At 45.0% G+C, this 23985-nt stretch overlaps 1 protein-coding gene across 6 annotated transcripts in view; it reads left to right on the forward strand.

The window, feature by feature from the left end:
- Window positions 1–23985, forward strand: part of PCNT (pericentrin) — a 104075-nt gene that overhangs the window by 54481 nt on the left and 25609 nt on the right. For 4 of the 6 annotated variants that reach the window (XM_036017533.1, XM_036017534.1, XM_036017535.1 and 1 more), the window contains 13 exons: window positions 758–920; window positions 1745–1957; window positions 7062–7291; window positions 7879–7995; window positions 8104–8124; window positions 9124–9330; window positions 9922–10092; window positions 10534–10686; window positions 11783–11875; window positions 15442–16347; window positions 17410–17601; window positions 22407–23123; window positions 23817–23919. In XM_036017533.1, the coding sequence (XP_035873426.1) occupies window positions 758–920; window positions 1745–1957; window positions 7062–7291; window positions 7879–7995; window positions 8104–8124; window positions 9124–9330; window positions 9922–10092; window positions 10534–10686; window positions 11783–11875; window positions 15442–16347; window positions 17410–17601; window positions 22407–23123; window positions 23817–23919 (3286 nt within the window). Of the gene's footprint in view, window positions 1–757; window positions 921–1744; window positions 1958–5503; window positions 5537–7061; window positions 7292–7878; window positions 7996–8103; window positions 8125–9123; window positions 9331–9921; window positions 10093–10533; window positions 10687–11782; window positions 11876–15441; window positions 16348–17409; window positions 17602–22406; window positions 23124–23816; window positions 23920–23985 lie in introns of all 6 variants that reach the window. The other 2 variants (XM_036017532.1, XM_036017531.1) reach the window with 1 other exon arrangement.

Consider the following 23985-nt stretch of genomic DNA (forward strand, 5'->3'; position numbering starts at 1 on the left):
CTGAGAGGACAGAAGCTGTGAGGGGCGGCCTTGGGTGCTGTTTTCAAGATAAAACCAATAGGTTTTCTTAGTAGCTGAGTTGCATCAAGTACATGGGATGGCCCAGGCTAGATGCTGAGTTGTCTGTCTGGACAGCTAGGAGCAGTCATCTTGAATTCAGAGATAAATTAGGACCCCACAGCCTGTAGATGGGTGGCCTGGGATCCTCAGAATGGGCATGCCTACTAGAGGAGCTGGCAAAGAAAGGAAGATTGGGGCCCATGGCTGAGGCAAGAAGTGGGGGCATCCGGAGAGGCCAGGGAGGCCTCCTGGTGACTAGTCAGGAAGGTAGAAAGCATCAGGTTTCCTGTTCATTATGGTGACTGGCCCCAGGGTGACTGCTTGTGGTGACTTCTTGCCACCCTTGGGGCCTTTCCCATCTTCTTCTCAAACTGTGGACCTGGTGGCTCATCCCCGCCCAGGTACCAGGCTCTCAGTGGTCATGTGCCCTTAACAGTGTTGCCATGCAGAGACATGTGCATCCACGGTTCATAAGTGCGTGATTCTGGTTGGTCCTATGTGCACAGAATTGTTCATTGTTGGAAATTTGTTGAATGAACAATTTTCTTTAGTAATTGACATAACAGTGAACATGGAAGCTGTTGTTTCTTGTGGAACGTTAATGATTTCACCAGAATTCTAAGCAAGTAGAATTCTATTGGGATTAGTGTAAGCTTTGATTATTTTTGATATGCACTTCCAATTTTCAAATTTTCAGCTGGAGGAAGCACGTCAAATTCATGCTCGTTTTGAGAAGGAATTTAGCTGTAAGAATGAGGAGGTAGCCCAGGTCGTTAGAAAACACCAGGAGTTACTGGAACGCCTGGAGGAGGAGAACTCGGCCAAGACGCAGCTGACTCTGGAGCTGCACAAGGCGGAAGGTGAGTAGCTGGTGGGCCAGCGAGGATAGGCTGGCACCAGGCACTGCCTTGCTAAGAGGAGGTATTAGCACAGAATTTATTTATTTTTAGAGAGGGAAAGGGAGGGAGAAAGAGAGGGAGAGAAACATCAATGTGCGGTTGCCTCTCACACGTTCCCTACTGGGGATCTGGCCTACAACCCAGGCATGTGCCCTGACTGGGAATTGAACCGGCAACCCTTTGGTTTGCAGACCAGCATTCAGCCACTGAGTCACACCAGCCAGGGTAGCAGAGAATTTCTTTTAAACAAATGGTGTGAGGTATTAGCGACTTTCCTCAGTGGAATGGATTTCCTTTGGGAGGAACCATGGTAGCTTTGGGGACAGTCAGAGTTGCAGCAGATGGGTTTGTGGGCCATCCTGTCCCCTGGTACTTACCATCTGCTGCTTTTTGTGCAGCAACAACCAGGGTGTTTCATGGCATGGTGAGATGTGAACTTTCATCTTCCCATCACAGGTGATGGGCCGTGAGTGTCCCCACAGTCACCACTATGACTGCTTCTGACTCCTGAGACTCTGGTGTCTGGCACGAACAGTGGCCCTGTGTGCCAGACACTTGGCACGAATGGGTGTGTGTAAATGGGTGCTCACAGGTGCGTTGCCTTGTCTGGCAGCTCCCACACATGCTTGGGAATGTGGGGTAGCCCTGTGCTGTTTAGCTAAGAACCAGACACAGGTGTAACCACTCAGCTCTGATGCTGGTGCCAGGGCTGTTCTCGTCTGCCCGGCTGCTTCATTCACGCCTCCAGCTGGGCTTCAGCAGTCATGTCTCTCCTGCTTCCTCAGGCATCATCGAGGGATTCAAGGAGGAGAAGGCCAGCCTGCAGGAGGCACTGGGCCAGAAGGAGATGTCCGAGCAGGGCCTCGTGCTCGAGCTGGAGAGCCTGAAGCAGCAGCTTCATCGGGTGACTCGGCAGCAGGAAGAGCTGAAGGAAGAGAACTCTGTCCTGTGGCACCAAAAGGAAGTGGCAGCTGCAGAAGCGGAAGAGAGAGAAGCTGGTAAGAAAAGTCCATTCCAGGGCCGGAGGGTGGACTGTGGGCAGCGGCCCAGCTACCTTTTGTGGGAGCCAAGCTCCACGTCTCTAGATGGTGGAGAGGAGAGACGGCAGCACTCTCCAGAGGGAGCCTTTGTGTGTGTGCGTCTGTGTCTGTGTGTGGGCTCTGAGAGGGGTGCGAGGTCAGATCAGTGTCCACCTGTCCTCCTGGTTCTCCGTCTCTGTGGTGAGAGTAACCCCTGGCAAACGGGTCACTGGAAATGTCACCAGTCTGCTCAAGCTAAACAGCCAAGGCCTTGAAAAAAATAAGGGCAATTTAAAAACTTTATTTAAAATTTAAAAAAAGTTCATAATGTTAGCCTTTACTAGGAAAACATAGGTTTAATGAAAGCGATTTCAGATTTTCAAATATTTAAGAACAGTCAAAATGTAAAAAGCATAAAATGTTGAGTTCGTAGTAGCAGGTTTGTAACCATCCGGTGTGAGCTCAGCTTTCCCGTGTGACTTCAGTGGGTGGCCCAGTCTGTCCCTGTGCCTGCCCACTTGCTGCTGCACCCACGCCCCAGGCTGAGGGCGTGGCTGCTCATTTGTCAGGTGGGCAGAGCTCCCTGCCTCCCCCCACCCCCAGAGTCTCTGCCTTCACCACGGATGCAGCTCTGTGCCTGTGCTCCGAGCCTCAGTCGTTTGCGGGCCACTGTCACCCATTCAGAAACTCACTTTCTCTCCTCAGATTAATTCTTTTTAAAAGATTTTCCTCAATAAATAGCCCGCTTTTGACTTTGCTCACCGTTTCCATTTTCCTTGACTTTGACCACGTCTCTGCTGTTTGTTGCCTTCCCGGTTCTGCAAGCCTGTCGGTGGGTGCTCGGCTCACTGGGGGGCACACGCATCCGACAGGCCTGCCTGCTCTTTAAGCAGACAGAGTTTGCAGGCAGTTCTTGGCTTCCATTCATGGGCAGCACTTTAAACTGTGTTCGTAATCCTTTCTAGACTCATCTTGCTCAGCTTTCTTTTGTGTGTATAGAGCACATTTCCTTTGTCCCTTTTTCATTTTTTGGTATAAATTTTGGTATTAAAAATTAATTTAGCTTTCTTGTTTTTCCTTGTATGTCAGTTTTTACCCCTTTTATTTTCATTTTTCCTTACACTTCTAATTGTCTCTTGTGGATGTTATATAACGACTTTCTGAAAGGCTCGGCTCTGGGCGTCTCCTTTGCTCTGTTGAGCCAGGTTTTGTCGCTGTGTTTATGGTTGTTCGGGTCTCTTCCCTTGTTTCCTATTTCCCATGCTTCCTGGGGGTGCTCTGACACCCCCACCCTCCACGCACACACACGACTCACGCCGTGTGCCCCGAGTTCCTTCTGCACCAGCGTGCCCCCTGCTGCAGCACTGGAGCCTGTCCTGTCTCGCTCGCTCGTCTCTGTGCCGCCCCGGCCATGCACTGTCGGGCAAGGCGTTGCCCGCATTTGTGTGTATGTTTGTGCACACTCGTGTGTGAGTTGAGGGCTATTTTTTCCTTAACAGTGTCAAAGAAGGAGAACTCTTAGACCTCGAGTATCTGAGATTTACCTTATTTTACCCTCATCCTTAAGTGAAATTATAGCTGAGAAGATATAATTCTGGATTTGATTTATTTTTCCTTAAAATGTGAGGGTATAACCTAACGTTTCCTTGAATCTAGTATTTCTGCTAAGGTGTCTTTACATTGTTTCTTTTTTAAATTTGTAAAAAGATTTTATTTATTTATTTTTAGGGAGAAGGAGGGAGAAAGGTAGGGCAACATCAGTATTTGAGAGAAACATCGATTGTTTGCCTCTCACATGGCCCCCAAATGGGGACCTGGCCTGCATCACGGGCATGTGCCCTGACAGGGAGTAGAACCGGCGACCCGTTGGTTTGCAGGGGAGCACTCAATCCACTGAGCCACACCAGCCGGGGCTTACTTGTTCCTTTGTAGATGTTTTTAGAAATGTCTCTTTGCTCTGATGTTCTTATATGTCACTAGGGTAGATTTTCATACTTTTTCTGTTTAAGGTCTATTATTTTTTGTTAAATCTGGGCATTTGTTTCTTCAGACATTTTTTTCCCTATTCTATCCTTTCCTGTCCCTCTGGAACTTTTTATAGGCTGTACGTCGCAGTGGGACAGACTTTCCTTTTAGGGGGATGGGGGCTGTCTCACACCCTGTCCAATCCAGACCCATGTTTACACGAGCACTGGTATCTCTAGCCTGTTCCCCTCATCCTGAGGGTTGGGACACAGAGGTATGGGACCAAATGAGTGCCACACAGCCCTGAGCCGTGGTACGGCTTCGTCCCAGCTGCCCAGGACCTGAGTGGCTCTGCTTCCGCTGGGTGTGGACCCTGCAGGCCCTGGTCGAGCCCTTCTGTGGCACTGTCTCTTTTTCACACCTGGCTGGGCTTCTCTGGGTTTTCCTAAGGCCGTGATCTCGCTGCAGAGAGGCCTGTTTGCCTGTAGCACTCGGCACAAGCAGGAGCTGGGCCGGGGAGGGACTGGTCGTGGAAACCTCTCCTGGACCCAGAGCAGCCTCTCTTTGGCTTTGTTTTGTTGTTATCAGGAAATTCTCGAGCTTTCTTCGGGATTCACTGGGTTTGCTTTCATTTTCACATCTTAACCCTGACCTAACTTCTCGTTTGCTCTCTGTCCCTTACCCTCACTGTGCCACATAGTTGTGTACTCCTAGTTAGGGACTCAGCATGTGCCATCACACTGAAGGTGCCATCCACCCTGTGCAAGCTGTTTGACAAACTGCTAGCCAGCTGCACTCCTGCCCCTCTCACCACCAGCGCCCCCAGGTGCAGTCTGGGGGCCTTGCTCCTCGGTCTGCTTTGGGGCCTCATGAACATTGGTCAAATTTCCAAGAGTTTTGGGAGCTCCTGGCATCTCATGGGGAAATCAGCTCTGCCTCGTCTGTTTGTGTGGTGTGTGATATGTGGTGTGTTTCGGGCCAATGCCAGGTGTCCTGTGTGTTTTTCTTTGTCTCTTTTAAAAACCTTTGGGGGCCAGGACCTGCTATGACACCTGGGCAAATAGTTCTGTCTTAGTCCATTCAGCTGTTGAGACAAAATACATACTGAGTGGCTGAAAAATAACAGACATTTGTTGTCTCAGTCCTAGAGGCTGGTGGTCCAAGGTCAGGGTGCTGGCACAGTTTCCTTCCTGGGGAGGAGCCTCTTTCTGGGTCGCAGACAGCTTTCCTACCATATCCTCATGTGCAGAGGGGCCAGGACACTGTCAGGGTCTCTCTAGAAAGGCACTAACCCCAGCGTGAGGCTCCACCTTCATCAGTTATCTCCTCCTAAAGGCCCTGCCTCCTGACACCATCGCACTAGGGGTCAGGGTTCAAATATGGAGACACAAGTGTTCAGACCTGTAAGCAGTGGTTTGGAAATGCACAAGTTTTATGGGTTGTCCAGGGCCAAAGGCATTCCTTGCTGCTGCCATTTCCTCTCTCTGGTTTCTGACTGGCACCTTCTAGGTGGCACATTGTCCTGTTTCACCTCTGAAAGTACTGTGTGTTCATTTATAGGCGTTCCTGTTACTATAGCACACGAGGACTCAGGTTCGTGAAAACAAACGAGTGATTTCTGTGCGATACGCTTTGTGTTTGCAGCAGACTTTACAAATGTTTTACTAAAGAGAAGTACTCCAGAGCTTTTCCAGCAAACTGTTAAACAAAATGATCACTTTCATTTTCAACATTCATGTGTTGAAATGGGCATGCCTTTTTCTGGTGATGCCTATGGCAGTTGCTGAACTGCAGTGTGTGCTGTTGTGCAGGGCTCGGGGGGCTACTGGGGCTTGGCTCGGGGTGGGGTGGGCCCAGTGGAGCTTCAGTGCTAGCCAACTTCATGGTCAGCCCTGAGCATGGCCTTGGCAGCAATGCGAATGCCTCCCCTCCATCCACTTGCATGTAGGCCGTGTGTGCTGGCAGCTGGCATCTTTTCTGCAGCGCGTGGCCCTGAAAGTTGTATTATCTGGGTGGATGATCGGGCATCACTGACTGTCACAGAGGTGACGTATGAGTCTCATTTTGTGTTTCCAAGGGCTATGGATGGCGTTGACCTAACTGCACGTTTAAGGCTAATTAACTGTAATTGCTAACTTGCTAGCATGAAAATTTATTGAGAATGTTAGTAGGGCAGTAGTTTGCCATAAAAGATTGACAGATTTTTTTGTAAACCCGAGTAATTAAGCTTTGAAAGTTGGTGAAATGTAAATAAAGACTTGGGGGTTTAATGTTTTGGAGGCGTTTGGACACTCAGGCGTCCACAGAGGCAGGCATCCTTTCAGATGCTGCCTGATTCACGGCTTCCCCTTGTACTGCAGCCTCAGCCGGTGCCCTGTGAATTTAAATTGGCTTTTGATTCACTTAGGGTTTCACCTCTTTCCTCCAAGATCCCACCCTGGCCCTGGGTGCATAGTGAGCGCTTTACTGCCAGTGGCTCATCGGGGCTTGTGCTCCCTCAGACAGAGGTTTTAAGTTACATTTTATTTTCCCTATTGGGCACTATATGAGAAGGTATAATTCATAGAAAGGTACATGATATTGTCATTTGGGAATACCAATATGGATTCTTCTTAGGCTTGAAGTTTTTTTACTTTAGCCAATTTTTATTTAAAAGTTGCAATTTTAAACATTTATTTATTTTTGCAGAAGTGCTTGAATTTATTTTCAGTGGGTATTTCACTACATTGTGGATGTGTTAGGACATGGGCTTGACTTGGAACAGGACACTGGCCCACACTGGTTTGCCGGCGTACGTTCCCTCATCTTGAGGTGACCGTGTGACCAAGTTGTGTCCTGGTGCTATAGGAAGAGAGGAAATGAAGGGCAGATCCGTGCTACATGTGGGTGTGTGGGTGTGTGGGAATATGGGGTCTGGAAGACTCGGGAACCCTGTGCTCCAGTCTGCAACCAGGACTGGGTCCTGGGCCCTTGGCCCAGGGAGGCTGGCCACAGTGTCGAGTGGGGCACGTGCCGTGTGGGCGTCCTGTTAGTAAGCACGTGCTCGGTGTCTCTGGTGCAGCACAGGGACCCTGACCCATGCTACAGGGCTCCCCTTCTGTTCCCTTTGCCTCTGTAGCTCTTCGGAGGGAAGTGGAAGCTGCCACCACAGAGCGGCTGGAGACCAAGCAGCAGTGCGAAAAGGACCGCGTGGCTCTGCTCGCCCAGGTGAAGCTCCTGGAGGCTGAGCTGGAAGAGCAGGTCTCGCGCCATCGAGCATGCGCCTCACAAGCTGAGGAGCTCTGCGCCCTGCGGCAGCAGATGGTGTCCCTGGATAAGCACCTGCGCAGCCAGCGGCAGTTCATGGACGTAAGCGCTCTCTGGGTCCTGTTGGCCTCCCTGGAAGTCCTCTTCATAGCCCGGACCTTTGCCAGGTCATTAAATAAGCTTCTGTGACCCAACGGAGAGGGTTAATGTGCAGCAGACCTTCATGTGACCATGTCTGTTGGTGGACAGTTCAGATTTTGTCGGCGTTTGTGATGTGTGGTCCTGAGGGAACACACCCTGGTCTCATGGCCTCACTCCTTCTGGTGGGCTGGACAGGAGTCTCCCGCAGTCCGAGTTGTAGGTCCTGTGTGCCTGGCACTGCCTTGGGCCTGCGCTGTCCGCCCTTTCTGTCTTTTCTTCCTTTCGATGTTCCAGAAGCCTCCCCCACATCTCATGGGAAGACCCTCCTCCTCATTTAGCTGTACTTCATGTGTGTAGTGCCCGTACACAGGGTGTGTGGTACTGGGCAGTGGCCACGCATGTGAAATGGAAGCCCTGGCTGTAGCGTCAGATCAGGCGTGTCCTCTGTTCATCTCATGCCTTTCAGTGGTCTCCTTTAGAGGGAAGTGGGTGCGACTGGGAAGTGACATCACAATACGCAAACCCACACAGTTTGCCTCTCGTGACAGGAGCAGGCCGTGGAGAGGGAGCACGAGCGGGAGGAGTTCCAGCAGGAGATCCAGAGGCTGGAGGAGCAGCTCCGCCGGGCAGCCCAGCTGCAGTCCCGGGGGCCCCGTGACAGTGAAGTAAGTCAGCCTGATGTGTGCCACACTCGCGGGATAGTGGTTCTTTGCACTATTTTTAAGCCTTATCTTTAAAAATATTTTTGCCTTCCATGTACGTGGAAATGACAGCAGGCACAGCTGGATGAGGAGGTATGTGTTCTCTCTGTCCATGCCCTGTCCACCTGCATGGCTGGTGCGCTTGAGCGCATGGGTGGGTGGCGCATCTGCTCCTGTGTCCTGCTTTTTCTTGCTTCCTTCTGCTTGGGCTGGACCTGTCTCCTTTTGTCCAAGGTAGCTGTAGTCGATTTGCTTATTTTTTTTTAATTAAACTTATTTTGAGATAACTGGTTTCAGTAGCAGTTGTGAGGAGTAAGACACACAGAGTTCCTGCGCACCCGTCTCCCAGTTTCCCGAGCAGTGATATCCTGCAGAAGCCAGCCCAGCGTCACAGCCAGGACACTGACATGCAGACGGAGCCCCCTGGGGCCCGCGGCCCGATCCTCATAGAAGTTTGTTATTTCCTCATGGTTACACAAATGGATCGCAATGGTCAGCCTTTGGGGATTGCTTTCCACTGGCCTAGAGAGTCTCTGGAGATTCATCCGGGTTGCTGTATCAGTGCTTTGTTCCTTTTTTCATTGATAAGTAGCCATTTATTCCTCACTGTCAAATTTATTTTAAGCACTGGCTGAGTGGCTCAGTTGGTTGGAGTGTTGTACCATACACTAAAAGGTTGTGGGTTTGACTCCCGGTCAGGGCACATACCTGGGTTGTGAGTTCGATCCCCAGTTGGGGCGTGTACAGGAGGCAAACAGTCGATGTTTCTAGCTCTCTCTGTCTCTCATGCCCACCCCCATCTCTGAGATCAATAAACATATCCTTAGGTGAGAACTGAAACATTTTAGTAACAAACTTCATATTTTTATTTTTATGTGGGGTTTTTTCTTTTTTGAGACACAATACCCTTTTTATTACAGTTTTATCATATTCTTCCCCAGGCTTTCTTGTGCAGCCCAGATCTACACAGCCACGTGGAAGATGAGTTTTCCCTAAATTGTCTTGGGTGCTTTTTCACTTGGAAGATGGTTGGGTTGTTTCTTTGTTGTTGTTTTAACTGTAGTATTTCTCAAGCATTTTTTGTTGTTTTAGGTTGAATTGTTACAGGAAAAGCTGAGAGAAAAGTCAGACGAACTTAACGAATTGGTTTTGAAGAAAGAATTATCAGACAGACAGGTGCTGATCCAGGAAGAGGAAATCAAGCATCTGGAGGAGACAAATGCCGACACGAGGAGGAAAGTGACTCAGCTGCAGGAAGAACTGGAGAAGCAGAGGAAGGCTGTGAAGGAGCTACAGCAGGTGAACGTCCTCTGTCGTGTAGGGTTCTGTCCAGTCCCCCTGAGCCGCTTGGACTGGGCGGGGGATCGCAGTGGGCCCTCCTTTTCGCGAGAATGACTGCGTTTCACTGAGGACCTCAGGCCGACTCTGACGGAGTTCCGTCTAGACGGAATGCCTTTTTTCCCTCCACAAAGTTGGACCAATGTGTTGTGGCCATTTTATCCATATTAAATTTTCTTTGAAAACTTTTCAATGGGCTGTTAATATTCTTCACATGCATGTATTGTCAGCCATTGCCCTGAACTTTGCAAGTTTTTTCCAATTTTTAAAAGGTTGCTAACAGTCTCGAGACTGGTTCTGTGCCTTGTTGATGATTACTAAGGATCAGCTTCTCCCAGAGGAATCGCGGGCCACCTGTGGCGCTCTCTCTCGGGGTCTCCCTCTTCAGGCAGGTCTCTGCTCTGGAGCACGGCTGGGTCTGGGGATCACGTGTGGTACTTGCAGGTGTGTGCAGGAAGATCTGGGGACAGCTTACACTTGAACAGACAGCACTTGGAGGCCCCTGTTTCTTGAAATACTTGTCTACAATAAATCTCCTTTTTTAAAAAATAGGATAAGGAGGCATTACAGCAGCAGCAGATGAGTAACTTGCTTCTGGTGTCCACACTGCAGTCCAAACTAGATGAGAGCAAATGCCCTTTGCCTGCTGCAGACAGCCGCCCTGAGGGCCCAGAAGTCCAATTAGAGGCTGTGCAGAGGGCGCTCCTGCAGCGGGAAAGTGAGGTAAGGGGGTGGGGGAGACGGGCCGGGGGTTTTCTTCTGTTCACTGTGACGCATGCGTCCACTACCCTGTCGTGTACAGGGCAGGGTGTCCAAACGCAGCGTCAGTGAGTTTGTGACTACTGTGTATTCTTTGTGATGTTAACACTTTTATGTGGGTTATAGAGTAGTCAGAACCTTTTTAGAGGAGAAGCCAAAGAATTTACATGTATGACCCATGGACATGAACTAAGGTGGGGGAATGATGATGGGAGGGGGTACTGGGAGGAAGGGAATAAAGGGGAGAAAAAAATGGACAGCTGTAATAGCATAGTCAATAAAATATACTTTAAAAAACTTCTTTTGGCATGTGCTTTTAATCTTTTAGCATGATTTTAATAATTATTAAATCAATTAGAATATTAGGTAATTTTAAATATCTACCTTCATTTGTTTCAATGAAAGGTTTTAGAATTGAAAGAACAATTAGAAAAGATTAAAGATGACTTAATTAGTAAAAATGAAGAAGTACTGCATCTGAACTTAAAGTTAGACCTGCAGAACAGCCACGCCGCTGTCAGCGTCAGAGGACTTCAAGAGGAGAATGCCAGTTTGAAGGTACAGTGAACAGACCCACCTTGACATCTGAGTTTATGTTGCTTGTGTACGTGCTGCGGCCTGATGTGTGAACCATTATGTATGGGGAGTGGGGACCTCAGGCCTTCCCAGGGGACGTGAGGCTTCCTTCTGCAGACAGAGGAAGGACCCTGTGCTGGCAGGTGATTTCAGGAAGTGCCTGACTTGTGTCTGCACCGAGGCCGGCAGCTGGGGCAGCTCAAGAAAGTGTAGTGGAGGCAGCCTCTCAGAATCATGAGTGGAAAACCAGAGTCACCCTGACTGGAGAAGTTCACCCCCTTTCACCTCCACACCTGACTCTTGCTCTTGGTTTGCAGCGCTGATGACAGTCAAGTCTTTTGAACGCTGCTTATTGGAGTAAGACTGCAGGAGAGGCACCTCCCTAACTGCCAAGGAAACAAGTCGTAACTTGTAACTCGGGAACCCTGGCCCTGCTCTGGCCACTCCCAGGGTGCCCGCTCTGGAGGTGTTGATGTTTAGCGAATGTGCACTCATTGTTATCCTTCCCAGCTCAGTTTGGGAAAAGTCTGCTTTTAAATCAGAATGATTCAAAAAAGAAAAACAACCTGTAAAGAAAACCACCTTAGAAATATGTTGAGTTTAGAACTGTGGCCTGATGCCACCTGTCAGTTGTTCAGTGAGAGAACTGATCGCATTGCGAGAAGCTCTGGGGGCTGTGTCATCTGTCCCTGGTTCTCTCAAAGGTTGCACCTGCGTGATTGAAAATGCCTTCAGTGAAGATGGAATTTTAAGCCAATCTTAGAATCATTGCTCATCTTCTCCGTGGGAATCCATCCTTAATTACTAGATAGGAATCATATAAGAACAGCTTTACTTTGATGGTTACTTGAAACAAATTTCCTGGAGAAACGCAGAACTGATTTTAGAAAACTAAGCTAATACGTCTTTTAAAACTAATGTGGCACTTTAATAGAAAAACATGTTCAAATTGAGTGTTAGTGTTTGAAACTACAGGCTTATTCAGTTAGGATAGTTCATGCCTGCAAGGCTTGGGGACAATTCCTATAGCAATGCTTGGTTGGCTTCATTGTTTTTATTACTATTATTATTTCCACAGGCCTTTCTGCAAAACAAAGAAAAGGAGATACTGCGCATGAGTGAGCAGCTTGAGGCACAGCTGGCTGGGATGGGAAGTGGCGCCCTCAGCGAGGTAGGTGGTCCTTTGGCATGAGCGCAAATTGGGCATTATGTTCTTGGTAGTCTGTAGGTGTGATCTCAGGTCAACAGAGACCTCAGCGGTGACCCTACATAAAATTGATAATGGCTTTTTCCATTAATTTTGATAGAGGGTATAAGGTTAATAGTGGCTGTTAGGGTAAAAAAAACGTTTTTGTCTTCAGTTTTTTCGTGTCTTCAAATTTCACAGTGACATAGGCTGTTGGGATATTAATAATCTGTGTTAGTATCTTATATCTTAGCCACAATTCAAGAATATTATTTTGTGTTACTTTGAAGGAATGTCTGTAAAACCAGCAACTACTTTGAAAATTTTATTTTTCAGTTACAGTTGACATATAATACTATATCAGTTTGAGGTGTGCCACATAGAGATTAGGCATTTATATGCCTTATGAAGTGATCCCTGATGAATGTACTACCCACATGCAATAACATGGTTATTACAACATTACTGACTATTTCTTATGCTGTACTTGACATCTCCATGACTATTCTGTAAACTACCAACCTGTACTTCATAATCCCTTTACCTTTTTCACTCTGTCCCCCAGTCCAGCCCCGCAGCAACCTGGCAACCATCTGTTTCTTCTCTGCATCTATGAATTTGTTTTTGTTTGTTCATTTTGTTTTTTTAGATTCCACATGTAAGTGAAATCATACATAGTATTTGTCTTTCTCTGTCTGGCTTATTTCACTCAGCATTATACCCTCTAGTCCATCTACATTTTTGCAAATGGTAAAATCTCTTTCCTTTTTGCTGCCAAGTAATACACATCTTCTTTATCCAATCGTCTATTGAAAGTCAAACCATATATACGGTAAGGGGTTAATATCCAAAACAGATAAGGAAATCATACAACTTAACACCAAAAAACCCCACAAGCACTCCATTTCCTCCATATCTTGCTTCCATGTCTTGTCTATTGTAAATAATGCTGCAGTTAACATAGGGGTGTATGTATCTTTTCAAATTACTGTTTTTGTTTTCTTTGGATAAATACCCTGAGGTGGGATTGCTGGATCATATGACATCTCAACTTTTAATTTTTTTGAGGAACCTCCATACTGTTTTCCACAGTGGCTGTACCAATTCACATTTTCACCAACCATACTTGAGGGTTCCCTTTTCTCCACATCCTTGCCAACACATGTTGTTTGTGGATTTATTGAAGATAGCCATTCTGACAGGTGTGAGGTGGTATCTCTTTGTCATTTTAATTTGCATTTCTCTGGTGATGAGGGCTGTTTAGCATCTTTTTATCATGGTCTGTTGACCATTCGTGTGTCTTTGGAGAAGCCACTATTCAGGTCCTCTGCCCACTTTTTAATTGGATGTGTTTTTTTTGCTTGTGTGAGTTCCTTATCTATTTTGAATATTAACCTCTTACCAGTTGTATGGTTTACTAATATCTTTTGCCAGTCAGTAGATTGTCTTTTTGTTATATTGATGGTTTCCTTCACTGTGCAAAAAAATTTTAGTTTGATGTAATCCCATTTGCTTATTTTTTTTCTTTTCTTTCCCTTGCCCGAGGATATAGGTCCAAAAAGTATTGGTAAGAGTGATATCAAAGTGTTTACTGCCTATGTTTTCTTTTAGGAGTTTTATGGTTTCAAGTCTTATATTTTAAGTTTTTCATCTATTTTGAGTTTATTTTGTACCTGCTATAAGAAGGTAGTTTAGCTTCATTTGTTTGCATGTACCTGTCCAGTTTTCCCAACACCATTCATTTATTGAGTAAATTGGATAAGTTTGTATAAGTTGTATTTTTTCAGTGAATTTGTTTAGTTCATCTAAATTGTCAAATTTCTTGGCATGAAGGAGTTTATAATCATTCCTTATTAACCGTTTCTTGGTTAATTCATTGAATAAATTCTGCCCTGATGATCCATTTTCATTCCTGATATTGGAGAATTTGTTTTTTCTCTTTTTTTGTAGTCTCAACTACCTAAAAGTTTATCAATTTTTTAATGTTTTTTTACTAGCTTTTAGCTTTGCTATTTTTCTTTTTTTATTTTGATTTCCTTCCTTCCTTTTTTATTTTTTAAATTGGATTCCTTCTATTTACCTTGTATTTATTTTGCCCTTTCTAGGTTCTTTAGGTGGAGCCATAGGTTATTGATTTTATATGACTTATTTTTTAATATAGCCTTTTGTATCTTTAAATTTTTCAAAGTTTAAAAAAAGTTATGACAATAAAATTCAGTTTTGGAGGTACAGTTCCATAAGTTTTGAAAAATGTTTTTAGTCCTATAATCACTACCACATTTGAGATGCAGACCAGCTCCTCACTCGGAAAATCTTGTTCTGCCTCCCTGGGCTTGGCAACCACTGGTCTGTTGTTCAGCCCCTGGTGTGCCCTCTCCACACCTCTGTGTCGAGTCATGTACTGTGTGTTTGCTATTCATCTGTGTTGTGGCACATACCAGTAATTGGGGGGGGGGGGTATTTTGTTTTTTTGAAAGCTGAGTAGCATTATGTGGATGTTGCAAGGTTTGTTTCTCCAGTCACTCACTGAGGGGTGTTGGGGTTGTTTCTAGGATTTGGCGTTATGAATTGAGCTGCTGTCTACATTCATATGCAGGTTTTGGGGTGCAAATAGCTAGTTGTAGAATGGCTGATTCATATGTAAATATATGTTTGAAGAATATATTCATATAGAAACATAACTTTGAAGAAACTGCACAACTGCTTTTGCAGAGTTTGGAGCCATATTAACATAGAATTCAATCCTAATTTTCCATTTACTATGTGTATGGACTTGGGAAAGTATTTAATATCTAAGTTTCAATTGTCTCATCTTTAAAGTAAGAATAGTAACATTACTTACCTTAAAATTGTTGAACATTAGAGTAAATAGCACAAGCAGTTACTATTAGGTGAAGTAGTAGAAGCATTGTTCAGTGCCTCCTGTGGCATTGTGCCCAGCATGGGGTAGTCCCGACAACAGCTGGAGTCCCCACGTGCCTGCACGTACTACATCGTGGGAGCATGTGGTGTGCCTGGCTCAGTTGCATCCTTCATTCTGTAAATTCCCTACCCTGATTTTATCACTTTTGTTCTTATTCTGTTGTTAGAATGATACCTGAAATCTAAACTCTTCCTTTAGGAAAAGCAAATCAATCAGAGTTCTTTAAATATTAACTAAATATACATTTAAATGGTGGTGAAATTTAGTACGAAGATGGTGTCGTTGACTGAGGAGTGGTTAAGTTAGAGCTTTCCCTGAATTCTGATGACTGGGGGCTGGGGGCTGTGGTTGCGCCCAGCAGCCTCAATTGGAGCGTCTGAAAGACTGCCCGGCAGCAACAGAATTTTCCGTTTTACCAGTATGAGATACTGAAAGTAGTTGGGGTACGGCATTTTGGGGGGGTTTCAAATATTGACTGTCATTGGTGACATTCTCAGTTTGTTCCCATAGCTGTTTTGTATTTCAAACTGTGAAGCCTTCACTTCTGACAGTGAATTCAGAGCCGTAAGTCGAGAGGGGGTTCTGAAGTCAATATGTAGTTTGCTTCTGAAATGTGCTCTTTCCCCAGGTTATGTACAGTAGAAGCTCTGAAGTGGAGGAATTGAAGTCCGTTATTGAGACTTTGCAGGAAAACCAGGAGCGGCTGCAGAAGGATAAAGCAGAGGAAATTGAGCAACTGCACGAGGTCATCGAGAAGCTGCAGCGGGAGCTGACCTTTGGGGGGCCTGCCAAGCATGAGCTTGGTGACAGCCAAGCTGAGGACCTCCAGAGTGAGCTGGAACTTGGGCTGTGCCGCCTGCAGGCTGAGGGAGCTGAGGCCCAGGCTACGCTGCAGGCCGAGCTCCAGGCTGCGCTTGTGGCCAAGAAGGACTTGAGCCAGCTGCTAGCTGAGCAGGAGCACCAGCACGGCCAGGCCCTGGAGGCCCTGCAGCAGCGCCTGCGGGTTGCAGAGGAGGCTGCTGCAAGACAGCTAGCCCAGCTAGGGCCCAGCCCGTCCCTACAGGAGTCTGAGGTCCAGGGCTCGGCCTCCCAGATTCAGGAGTTTGAGGCTGCTCTCAAAGCAAAGGATGCAGAGATTGCCCAGAAAGATCTGGAAATTGAGGCTATGAACAGAAGGCAATCAGCCCACTCCACCGAACTAAAGGCCATTCTGTTGGCCTTCGCCCGCCTTTACCGCACCCTGGAACAGCAGCCCCTGGGTGCCACATGCGAGCCCCCTGAGCTGCAGCGGCTCCGCATGCAGTGTGCCCGCCTCAGCCGCCAGCTGCAGGCACTGAACCAGCAGTTCCTGAAGTGCCAGAAGGAGCTGGACAAACAGCAGGCATATCAGGACCCCGTGCTCCATCGTGTGAAGGACAGCTTCCAGCAATATACAGCCAGGGGTGACAAGGCCTCATGTGATAAAGAGTCGGAACAGAATGTGAGCAGCAGGCAGCAAACTGCGGCCTCCTGCGGCCAAGGCGGTGATCCACAGGTGGGCCTGGTTCCCCTGTAGCCCCGCAGGTGCAGCCTGTGTGCAGAGAGCTGTGGTGTGGTGTGCTGCGGGGGCTGGGGTGTGCTTGGCTTCTGTAGAAGGCTCTGACCCAGGCAGTCGGTGGCCAAGCACTGGGGCTGGACCAGACAGAGTTGGAGGCTCTATTAAGGAAACCGAATTCTTTTTCTTACTCTCCTACTCTGTTTCTGTTTTAATCAACAACTGTTTTCTCTGCTAGGCAATTGGACATGAAGTTTCCAATGGGTGGCTCTTACCAGGGAGGGGAGGGGAGTCTGCAGCTCGTGCTAGCCTGAGGTCCTTGGCCTGTTAGGGTCCATAGACCCTCAAGTCAGGACATATGTACACAGTGAGATTAGGCTGGGTTTTGTTCTTTGTACAGTTTTAAATTTAATTGCTCTAGGTCAGAGGTGTCAAACTCATTTTCATCAGGGGCCACATCAGCCTCCTGGTTGCCTTCAAAGGGCTGAAGTAATTTCAGCTCCTTAACAGTTAAGGAGTAGTTACATTTATGCAGTCCCAAAATGATTTCGGTCCTTTGAAGGCAACCCCAAGGCTAATGTGGCCCCCGGTGAAAATTCGTTTGACACCCCTGTTCTAAGTAATTTAAGATTTTTAAAACACTTCTTTTTTCTGATAGAGAACATCCTGTGATGTGGAGCTCAACCTTGCGTTAGATGTCTAACCAAATGGTGTATCTTTTATCAACATTTCCAGTGTGAAATGTTTCAAGCTTTTTTTTTTTTTAACATGCCTCAGTTTGTGTTTGAATAGAACTCGGAGGATGCACGCCTGCTGCCCCTCATCAGCTGGAGATTCTGGGTTGAGCGGACCCCATTCTATCACAGCTGCTGCCCGTGCCCCTCAGCTCTCAGCTGCTAGCACATTGTGACTTGTGGTTTATGAGCAGGCAGCAGGACTGCAGCGCGGCTCTGGTCTCATGCGCGGGGCTTCACCCCGCAGCTGGCCTTCCTGCACTTCTGACATTCCGTGGGTTCAGCATCATCTTTATAACATTGTTGCCATTTTTTCATCTTATCGTAGAGTCCAGTGAAGGGTGATCTGCAGTCTGCCAAAGCCCTGGTGACAGTGAACCACACAGGCCTCCACAAACAAGACAGCATGATGTCAGTGCTCACGGTTTGCCAGAGGCAGCTGGAGTCGGAGCTGTTCCTGGTGAAAAATGAAATGCAGTTGAGTGCTGAGGACCATGCCAGAGCATCAGGGACAGTGAAGGTACTTGGCCCCTCTCAGGAGAGACGGGCAGCGCAGGCATGGAGCCAACTGAGGGCAGTCTTCTCAGGCATTTTTGCTGCAGTGACACATACATTGTAGATGGTAGACTGTGACGTGTTCTCCACATCCATCATATTCTCATAGCTGTTCAGATTTGCTTTGAAATTTCCTACATGTTTCATTTAAGCCCTGTCTAGGAGCTTGATTTCCATTTCTCCAACAAATGATAGTGGGTATCTTTTCTGTGCTTACTGGCCCTCTATAGCTCTTCTCTGGAGAAATGTCCTTTGCTCGCTTTGAATCAGGTTGTTTTTTGTTGAGTTTCAAGAATTCTCTATATATTTTGGATATTAATGTCTTTTCAGATGTACGATACGCAGATATTTTCTCCCATTATGTGGGTGGCTATTTATTCTAGGGATAGAGTCTTTTGATGCACTAATATTTAAAAAGTAATGAAGCCCAGTTTGTCTTTGCTTTTGCTGCCTGTGCCTTTGGTGTCATATCTAAGAAATTACTGCCAAATCCCGTGTTGTAGAGCTTTTCTCCTGTTTCCTTCTCAGTTTTATAGTTACAGTTTAAGCTTTGATCCATTTTGAGTTAATTTTTGTGTATGGTGTTTTATAAGGGTCCAACTTAATTCTTTTGCATGTGGATATCCAGTATTCCAGCACCAGTGCCGAAAAGACTGTCCTTTCCCCATTGAATGGTCTTGGCAGCCTTGTTGACAATCATTTCAAAATATACGTGAGGGTTTATTTCTGAGCTGTCTATTTTGCTTAATCGGTTTATACATCTTAGCTAGTACCACTGTTTTGGTTTCTGTAGCTTTAAGTTTAGAGATCAGGAAGTATGAGTCCTCCAGTTTCGTTCTTCTCCTTCAGGATAGTCCTGGCTATTCTCTGGTCCTTAGGTCTCATGAATTTCAGGATGGGTTTTTCTTTTTCTCAAAAAAATGTTACTGGCATTTTGATCTGTAGGTCACTAAATATTATTGACATCTTAACAATATTAAGTCTTTCAGTTCATAAATATGTATTTTCATTCATTTATGCCTTCCTTAATTTCAGCAATGTTTTTAGTTTTTCACTGTATAAGTCTTTTACCCCCTTGGTTGATTCTTCTTTTTTTTTTTTGGCTGTTGCTATTATAAATGGAATTGTTTTCTTAATTTTTCACATTGTTGATGTGTATAGATGGAACTGATCTTCGTATGTTGACTTTGTATCCTGCATCTGCTGAAGTTATTTACTGATTTTAACGTTTTTTTTTGAGTGGAATCTTCAGGGTTTTCTACATATAAGATCATATCATCCGTGAACATAATTTTATCCCTTTTTTCCAATTTGGATGCATTTTATTTCTTTTTCTTGCCTAATTGCTCTGGCTAGAAGTGGTGAAAGTGAGCATCTTTTCCTTGTTCTTAGAGAAAAAGTTTTTCTTCTGTCACTGTTGAGTATGATTTCTACTCTGTTTACCATGTATGGCTTTATTATGTTAAGGTTGTTTCTTTCTATTCTTAGTCATGCTGTATGATTTTTATCATGAAAGGGTGTTGAATTTTGTCAAATGCTTTTTGTGCATCAATTGTGTGACTTTTTCATTCATTTTGTTTATGTGGTATATATTACATTGATTTTCCTGTGTTGAATTACCCTTGCATTCCAGGAATAAATACCACTTAAGTGTAGTATATAATTCTTTTAATATGCTATTGAGTTCAGTTTTCTAATATTTTGTTGAGGAGTTTTACATAAATTGTTCATAAGGTATATTCATGTATAATTTTCATTTCTTGTGCTGTGTTGGCTTTAGTATCAAGGTAATGCTGGCCTCATAGAATGAGTTAAGAGGCATTCTCTCTGCTTCTGTCCTGTGAAAGAGACTGTGGTGAATTGGCATAGTTTCTTCCCTAAATGTTTGGTAGAGTTCACCATTGAAGCCCTCTGAGCCTGCTACTCCCTCCCATTCAGTTTCTTGGAAAAGTTTGAAAGGGATTAATATTAGTTCTTTAAATGTTTGGTAGAATTCACCAGTGAAGCCATCAGGTCCTGGGCTTTGTTTTGTTGGAAGATTTTTGAAAGCCGATTGTCTCCTTTTTTTGTCTCTTGTAACCTCTTTTTTGACTTAAATACATTTTGTTTGTTATTAATATAGCCATCCCTGCTTTTTTTTGTTAATACTTGCTAAATTATTTTTTTTGTTGTTTCACTTTCAACCTATTCACGTCTTTGGGTCTGAAATAAGCTTCAGAAATAGTTGGGTCATACATTTTTATTCATTCTGCCAATCTCTCTTTGATTAGAAGGGTTTAATTCATTTATATTTAAATTAATTACTGATAAAGAGGGATGTACTGTTGTTATTTTGCAGTTTGTTTTCTATATGCCTTGTAGGGTTTTTCATGGGATTTCTTTTTTGGTCCCTCATTTTCTTCGTTACTGTCTTCCATGTGTGTAGTTGATTTGTTATAGTGAAATACTTAAATTCTCTTCTCATTTCTCTTTTTGTATGTTGTATAGCTATATTCTTTGCGGTTACCATGGGGATTATACTTAGCATCCTAACATTATGACACTCTGGTCTGAATTTATACCTTAACTTCAGTAACGTAAAAACTCTGTTCCTTTACAGCTCCTTCCCCACCCACCCTTTTTGGTTTTTGATATCACAAAATGACGTCTTTATACCTGTGTGCCTCAAAACAAAGTAATAATTCTTTTAAATGTATTTAGCTGTTAAATTATGTAAGAAATAAATGGGGGTTACAAACAATTTTCTTAAAAATATTTAAATTATGATGAAAACAAAATGTGGAGTTTGAAACCATTGTTGCAGTAAAATTAGCCTTTGTAATTGCCCATGTATTTACCTTTATTGAGATCTTTAGTTCTCCATGTAGTTTGAGTTACTGTCTAGTTCCTTTCATTTTACCCCACAGGACTCTCTTGAGTGTTTCTTGCAGGTCTAGTGCTAACAAACTCCCTCAACTTTTGTTTACCTGGGAATGTCTTAATTTCTTCCTTATTCCTGAAGTCCAGTTTTGCTAGATATTAAATTCTTTGTCGACAGTTTTTTATTTAATTCTTTCATCACTTTGAATATATTGACCCACTGTCTTCTGGCTTCCAAAGTGCCTGATGAGAAATCGGCAGGTAATCTCGGTGAGGGTCTCTTGGGTATGAGGTCCCTTTATACGAGGAGTCATTTTTGCTTTTAAAATTCTCTTTGTCTTTTGAAAGTTTGATTATAATGTGCCTCAGTGTGAACCTCTTTGAGTTCCTCTTACTTGGAGTTTTTGAGCTTCTTGGATATTTACATTCATATCTTTCATCAAATCAGGGAAGTTTCCGGTCGTTATGTCTTCAGTACTCTGCTGCCCTCTCTCTGTCCTGGGACCCCACAGTGAGTGTGTCCCTGAGGCTCCATTCACTTCTCTTGATTTTTTTTTTTTAATTTTCCTCAGACCCAATATTTTCCATTGTTCTTTCTTCAAGTTCACCTTTTTTTTCTGCCTCTGCATATTTGCCTTTGAATCCTTCTAGTGAATATTTTTTTTTAAATTTCAGTTACTGTCATTTTCAGGTCCATAATTTCTTTTCAATTTCTTTTTAGGTTTTCTGTGTCTTTACTGATGGTTCTATTTTGTTTATACATTAGTTTTTTTGTTTTTGTTTTTGTTTTTTACTTTTTCCACACCTTTAGTTTTTTGAGCATCTTTGAGACAGTAGTTTCAAAGTCTTTGCCTACTAGATGTGCTATCAGATCTTTCTCAGGGATAGTTTCTGTTGATTTGTTCGTTTATTCTGAATGAGCCATTCTTTCCTGTGTCCTTGTATGCCTTGTGATTTGTTGTAGTTGTCGTGGAACACTGGACATTTGGATGTACGTGGCAACTCTGGAAATGAGAAATCCCCTCTTCCTCGGGGTTGCTTGTTTGTTTGTTTGCTGCGGGCTGTCTCTGTGCTGAGGGTCAGCCTGAGGTGGTCGTCTAAGCTCTTCTCACATCTCCTCCTAGCCTGTGCCTTTTCCTGGACACACACAGTCACTTTCTGGTTCCCTCTGTGTATGTGATTGATTTTGAATGTTCAACTTTTAATTTCTTTCCACAAAAGAAAAAATGCAGGGCTCAAAAAAAAGGCACTAGCCCTTCAAGTTTTCTGATTTTCACTTCAGCTAGGGGGGTAGTGGCTGCCACCCTGGCCTCCCGCCTCTGCCTGCGCCTGCATGATCGGGAGCAGCGGTCAGGGCACAGAACGCTAGTGGGTGGAGGGCAGGGTCCTTCTCCCCCGCCCCACCCCACAGTGTGTGTGCTGGCTGCTTCAGGGTACACGCATGGTTGCCCGCTTCGTGTTTGGGGTGGGAGGACGGCTGGCTGCTGTTCTTCTGAGAGGTCTGACTGACCCACATTGACTGCAGTTTACCGCCCAGGCCTTCCCCTGGAAGTTGTAAACCTGCTGCAGGCTCTGGAGTTCCAAAACAGTTACATCAGACAAGATTTTGCCGCTGTAGTTGATGTCCATGTGGGGAGACAGACTCTTGGCACTTTCTGCTGTGCCATCTTCCCAGAATCCTCTCCAACAGTTGCCTTTAGGCACAGAACTTTAAGCTTTGATTCTGTCTTTTAAAAAAATTTGAGAAACTTGAAATCTCAAGAAGTCTAGAGGAACCAAAGGGCTCATCACAGAATCTCATTCTCAAATGCTCAGTCTCGGAAACTGGCTCATAAAACTGGCTCGGACAGACAAATGTTACACTGTGTAATACAATTATTTTACTGTATGCATGTTCTGTCTTACCTGTAGGATAAGGCAAAACTCCTGGGAGATGGTAAGCTGAAGAAAGTTGATCTCATGACCCAAATGAAAGAGCTTCAAGAAAAACTGAACCGTCTGGTATATTCTATGAACCTCCAGAACATCAAGACAGAGGATTTCAACTCTCAACAGCCATTGGCATTTTCTCATGTTTTAGAAAACAGTTCGAGTTGTAGTTCTACTAACGGTGAAGAAACTGACCAGTCATGTCCTGTTGATGCAATTAATACCAGTAAAATGCCACAGGACCTAATGGACATTATTGGAAATCAGGATTCATTGATAAGAAATGAAATGCCAAGTGTTCCCACAGAAGACCAGGTAGATGGGTCCCTCTGTTTACAGGTGAGCCTGCCTGGTAGCTCCCGTGACTTAACCTACACCGAGGAGGCTGAGCCCTTGAAGAATGCACTCAACGTGATGGACCTGTCCTCCTGGAGCTCTCCTGAGGTCGTCAGGAAGGACTCAACACTTGAGCCACTGCCCAGCCTGCCCCTGACCCCCAGCTTGGACGCCATGAGCCAGCGCAGCCCAGATACCTCCCTGAGGGGAAGAAGGAGCACCTCGCTGCTCCAGGCTGACCAGACAGGGCTGCTTAGTACCCCCGGTGGATCTGCAGCTGGAAAGGCCCCTTGCTGGGCAGAGTCATCATTGGCCGCAGACAGGGCTCCCTCTGCTGACCATCATGTTCATCGTATGGCTGTGGTAGGTTGGCTTCTGGGGTGTTGTCCTGGTTTAGTGCCTGTAGGGCTCCCTGGGCCCCAGCATGTTCCCATGGGACGGTGTCTGCATGAGCCATGGTGTCATAGCAGCAGCCATTGTTGGTTCACCACCTGCAGGCCTGTGGGCTGGGTGTGGGGGAGCACCTCACAGCCCCTGGGCAGCTGTGTGTAGGGACAGTCAGCTTTCTGCAGGACTAACCCTAATCCACTGTAATATGAACACTTAGACCCTTGAGTGAAATTTTAGTTGTATTGCATATTTAACAGGATCCACATGTAATGCTAATTAATTTCAAGAACACTTCAGTTTATTATTTTTGTTAGATTATGTCTTTCCTGATATGATTTTGATCTTTATCTTAGAGAAAGAAAAAAGTAAATTAGGGGATACGTTTTATTTGAAGTATTCATAGTATACCCTTTCCTGCAAAAATACTATACTCTGGGATATTTGCTATTGACTTCTTTAAAATATTTCTAGAGAACTGTGGATGAATTTGATTAAATTATTAGAAGACTGTGACCTTAGTATTTCTATAAACTTTGAACACTTTTGTTTGGTTTCTTTGTGGGAAGATACATTCAGGCCTTAGACAGTTTCCCTCTGGCAAGTTCAACTCCATGATATAATAAATTGTTATTTTGTAACCATTTAAAATTCTACCCGTTTGAGCAGGAGAAAGATGTTGAGGATTTCATCATAACATCTCTTGATTCTCAAGAAAAGTCAAGATTACCTCCTCTTGGATTAGAAGGAAAAGGCAATGGAAGTGAAAACAGTGAGTTTGCCATCTTTTTAAAAACTTTACTTTCACAGTTCCCAAGTCCAGAGAGCACGAGAATTC

Source organism: Phyllostomus discolor, chromosome 2 (genome assembly GCF_004126475.2).
Source record: "Phyllostomus discolor isolate MPI-MPIP mPhyDis1 chromosome 2, mPhyDis1.pri.v3, whole genome shotgun sequence".
Classification (NCBI taxonomy): Eukaryota; Metazoa; Chordata; class Mammalia; order Chiroptera; family Phyllostomidae; genus Phyllostomus; species Phyllostomus discolor.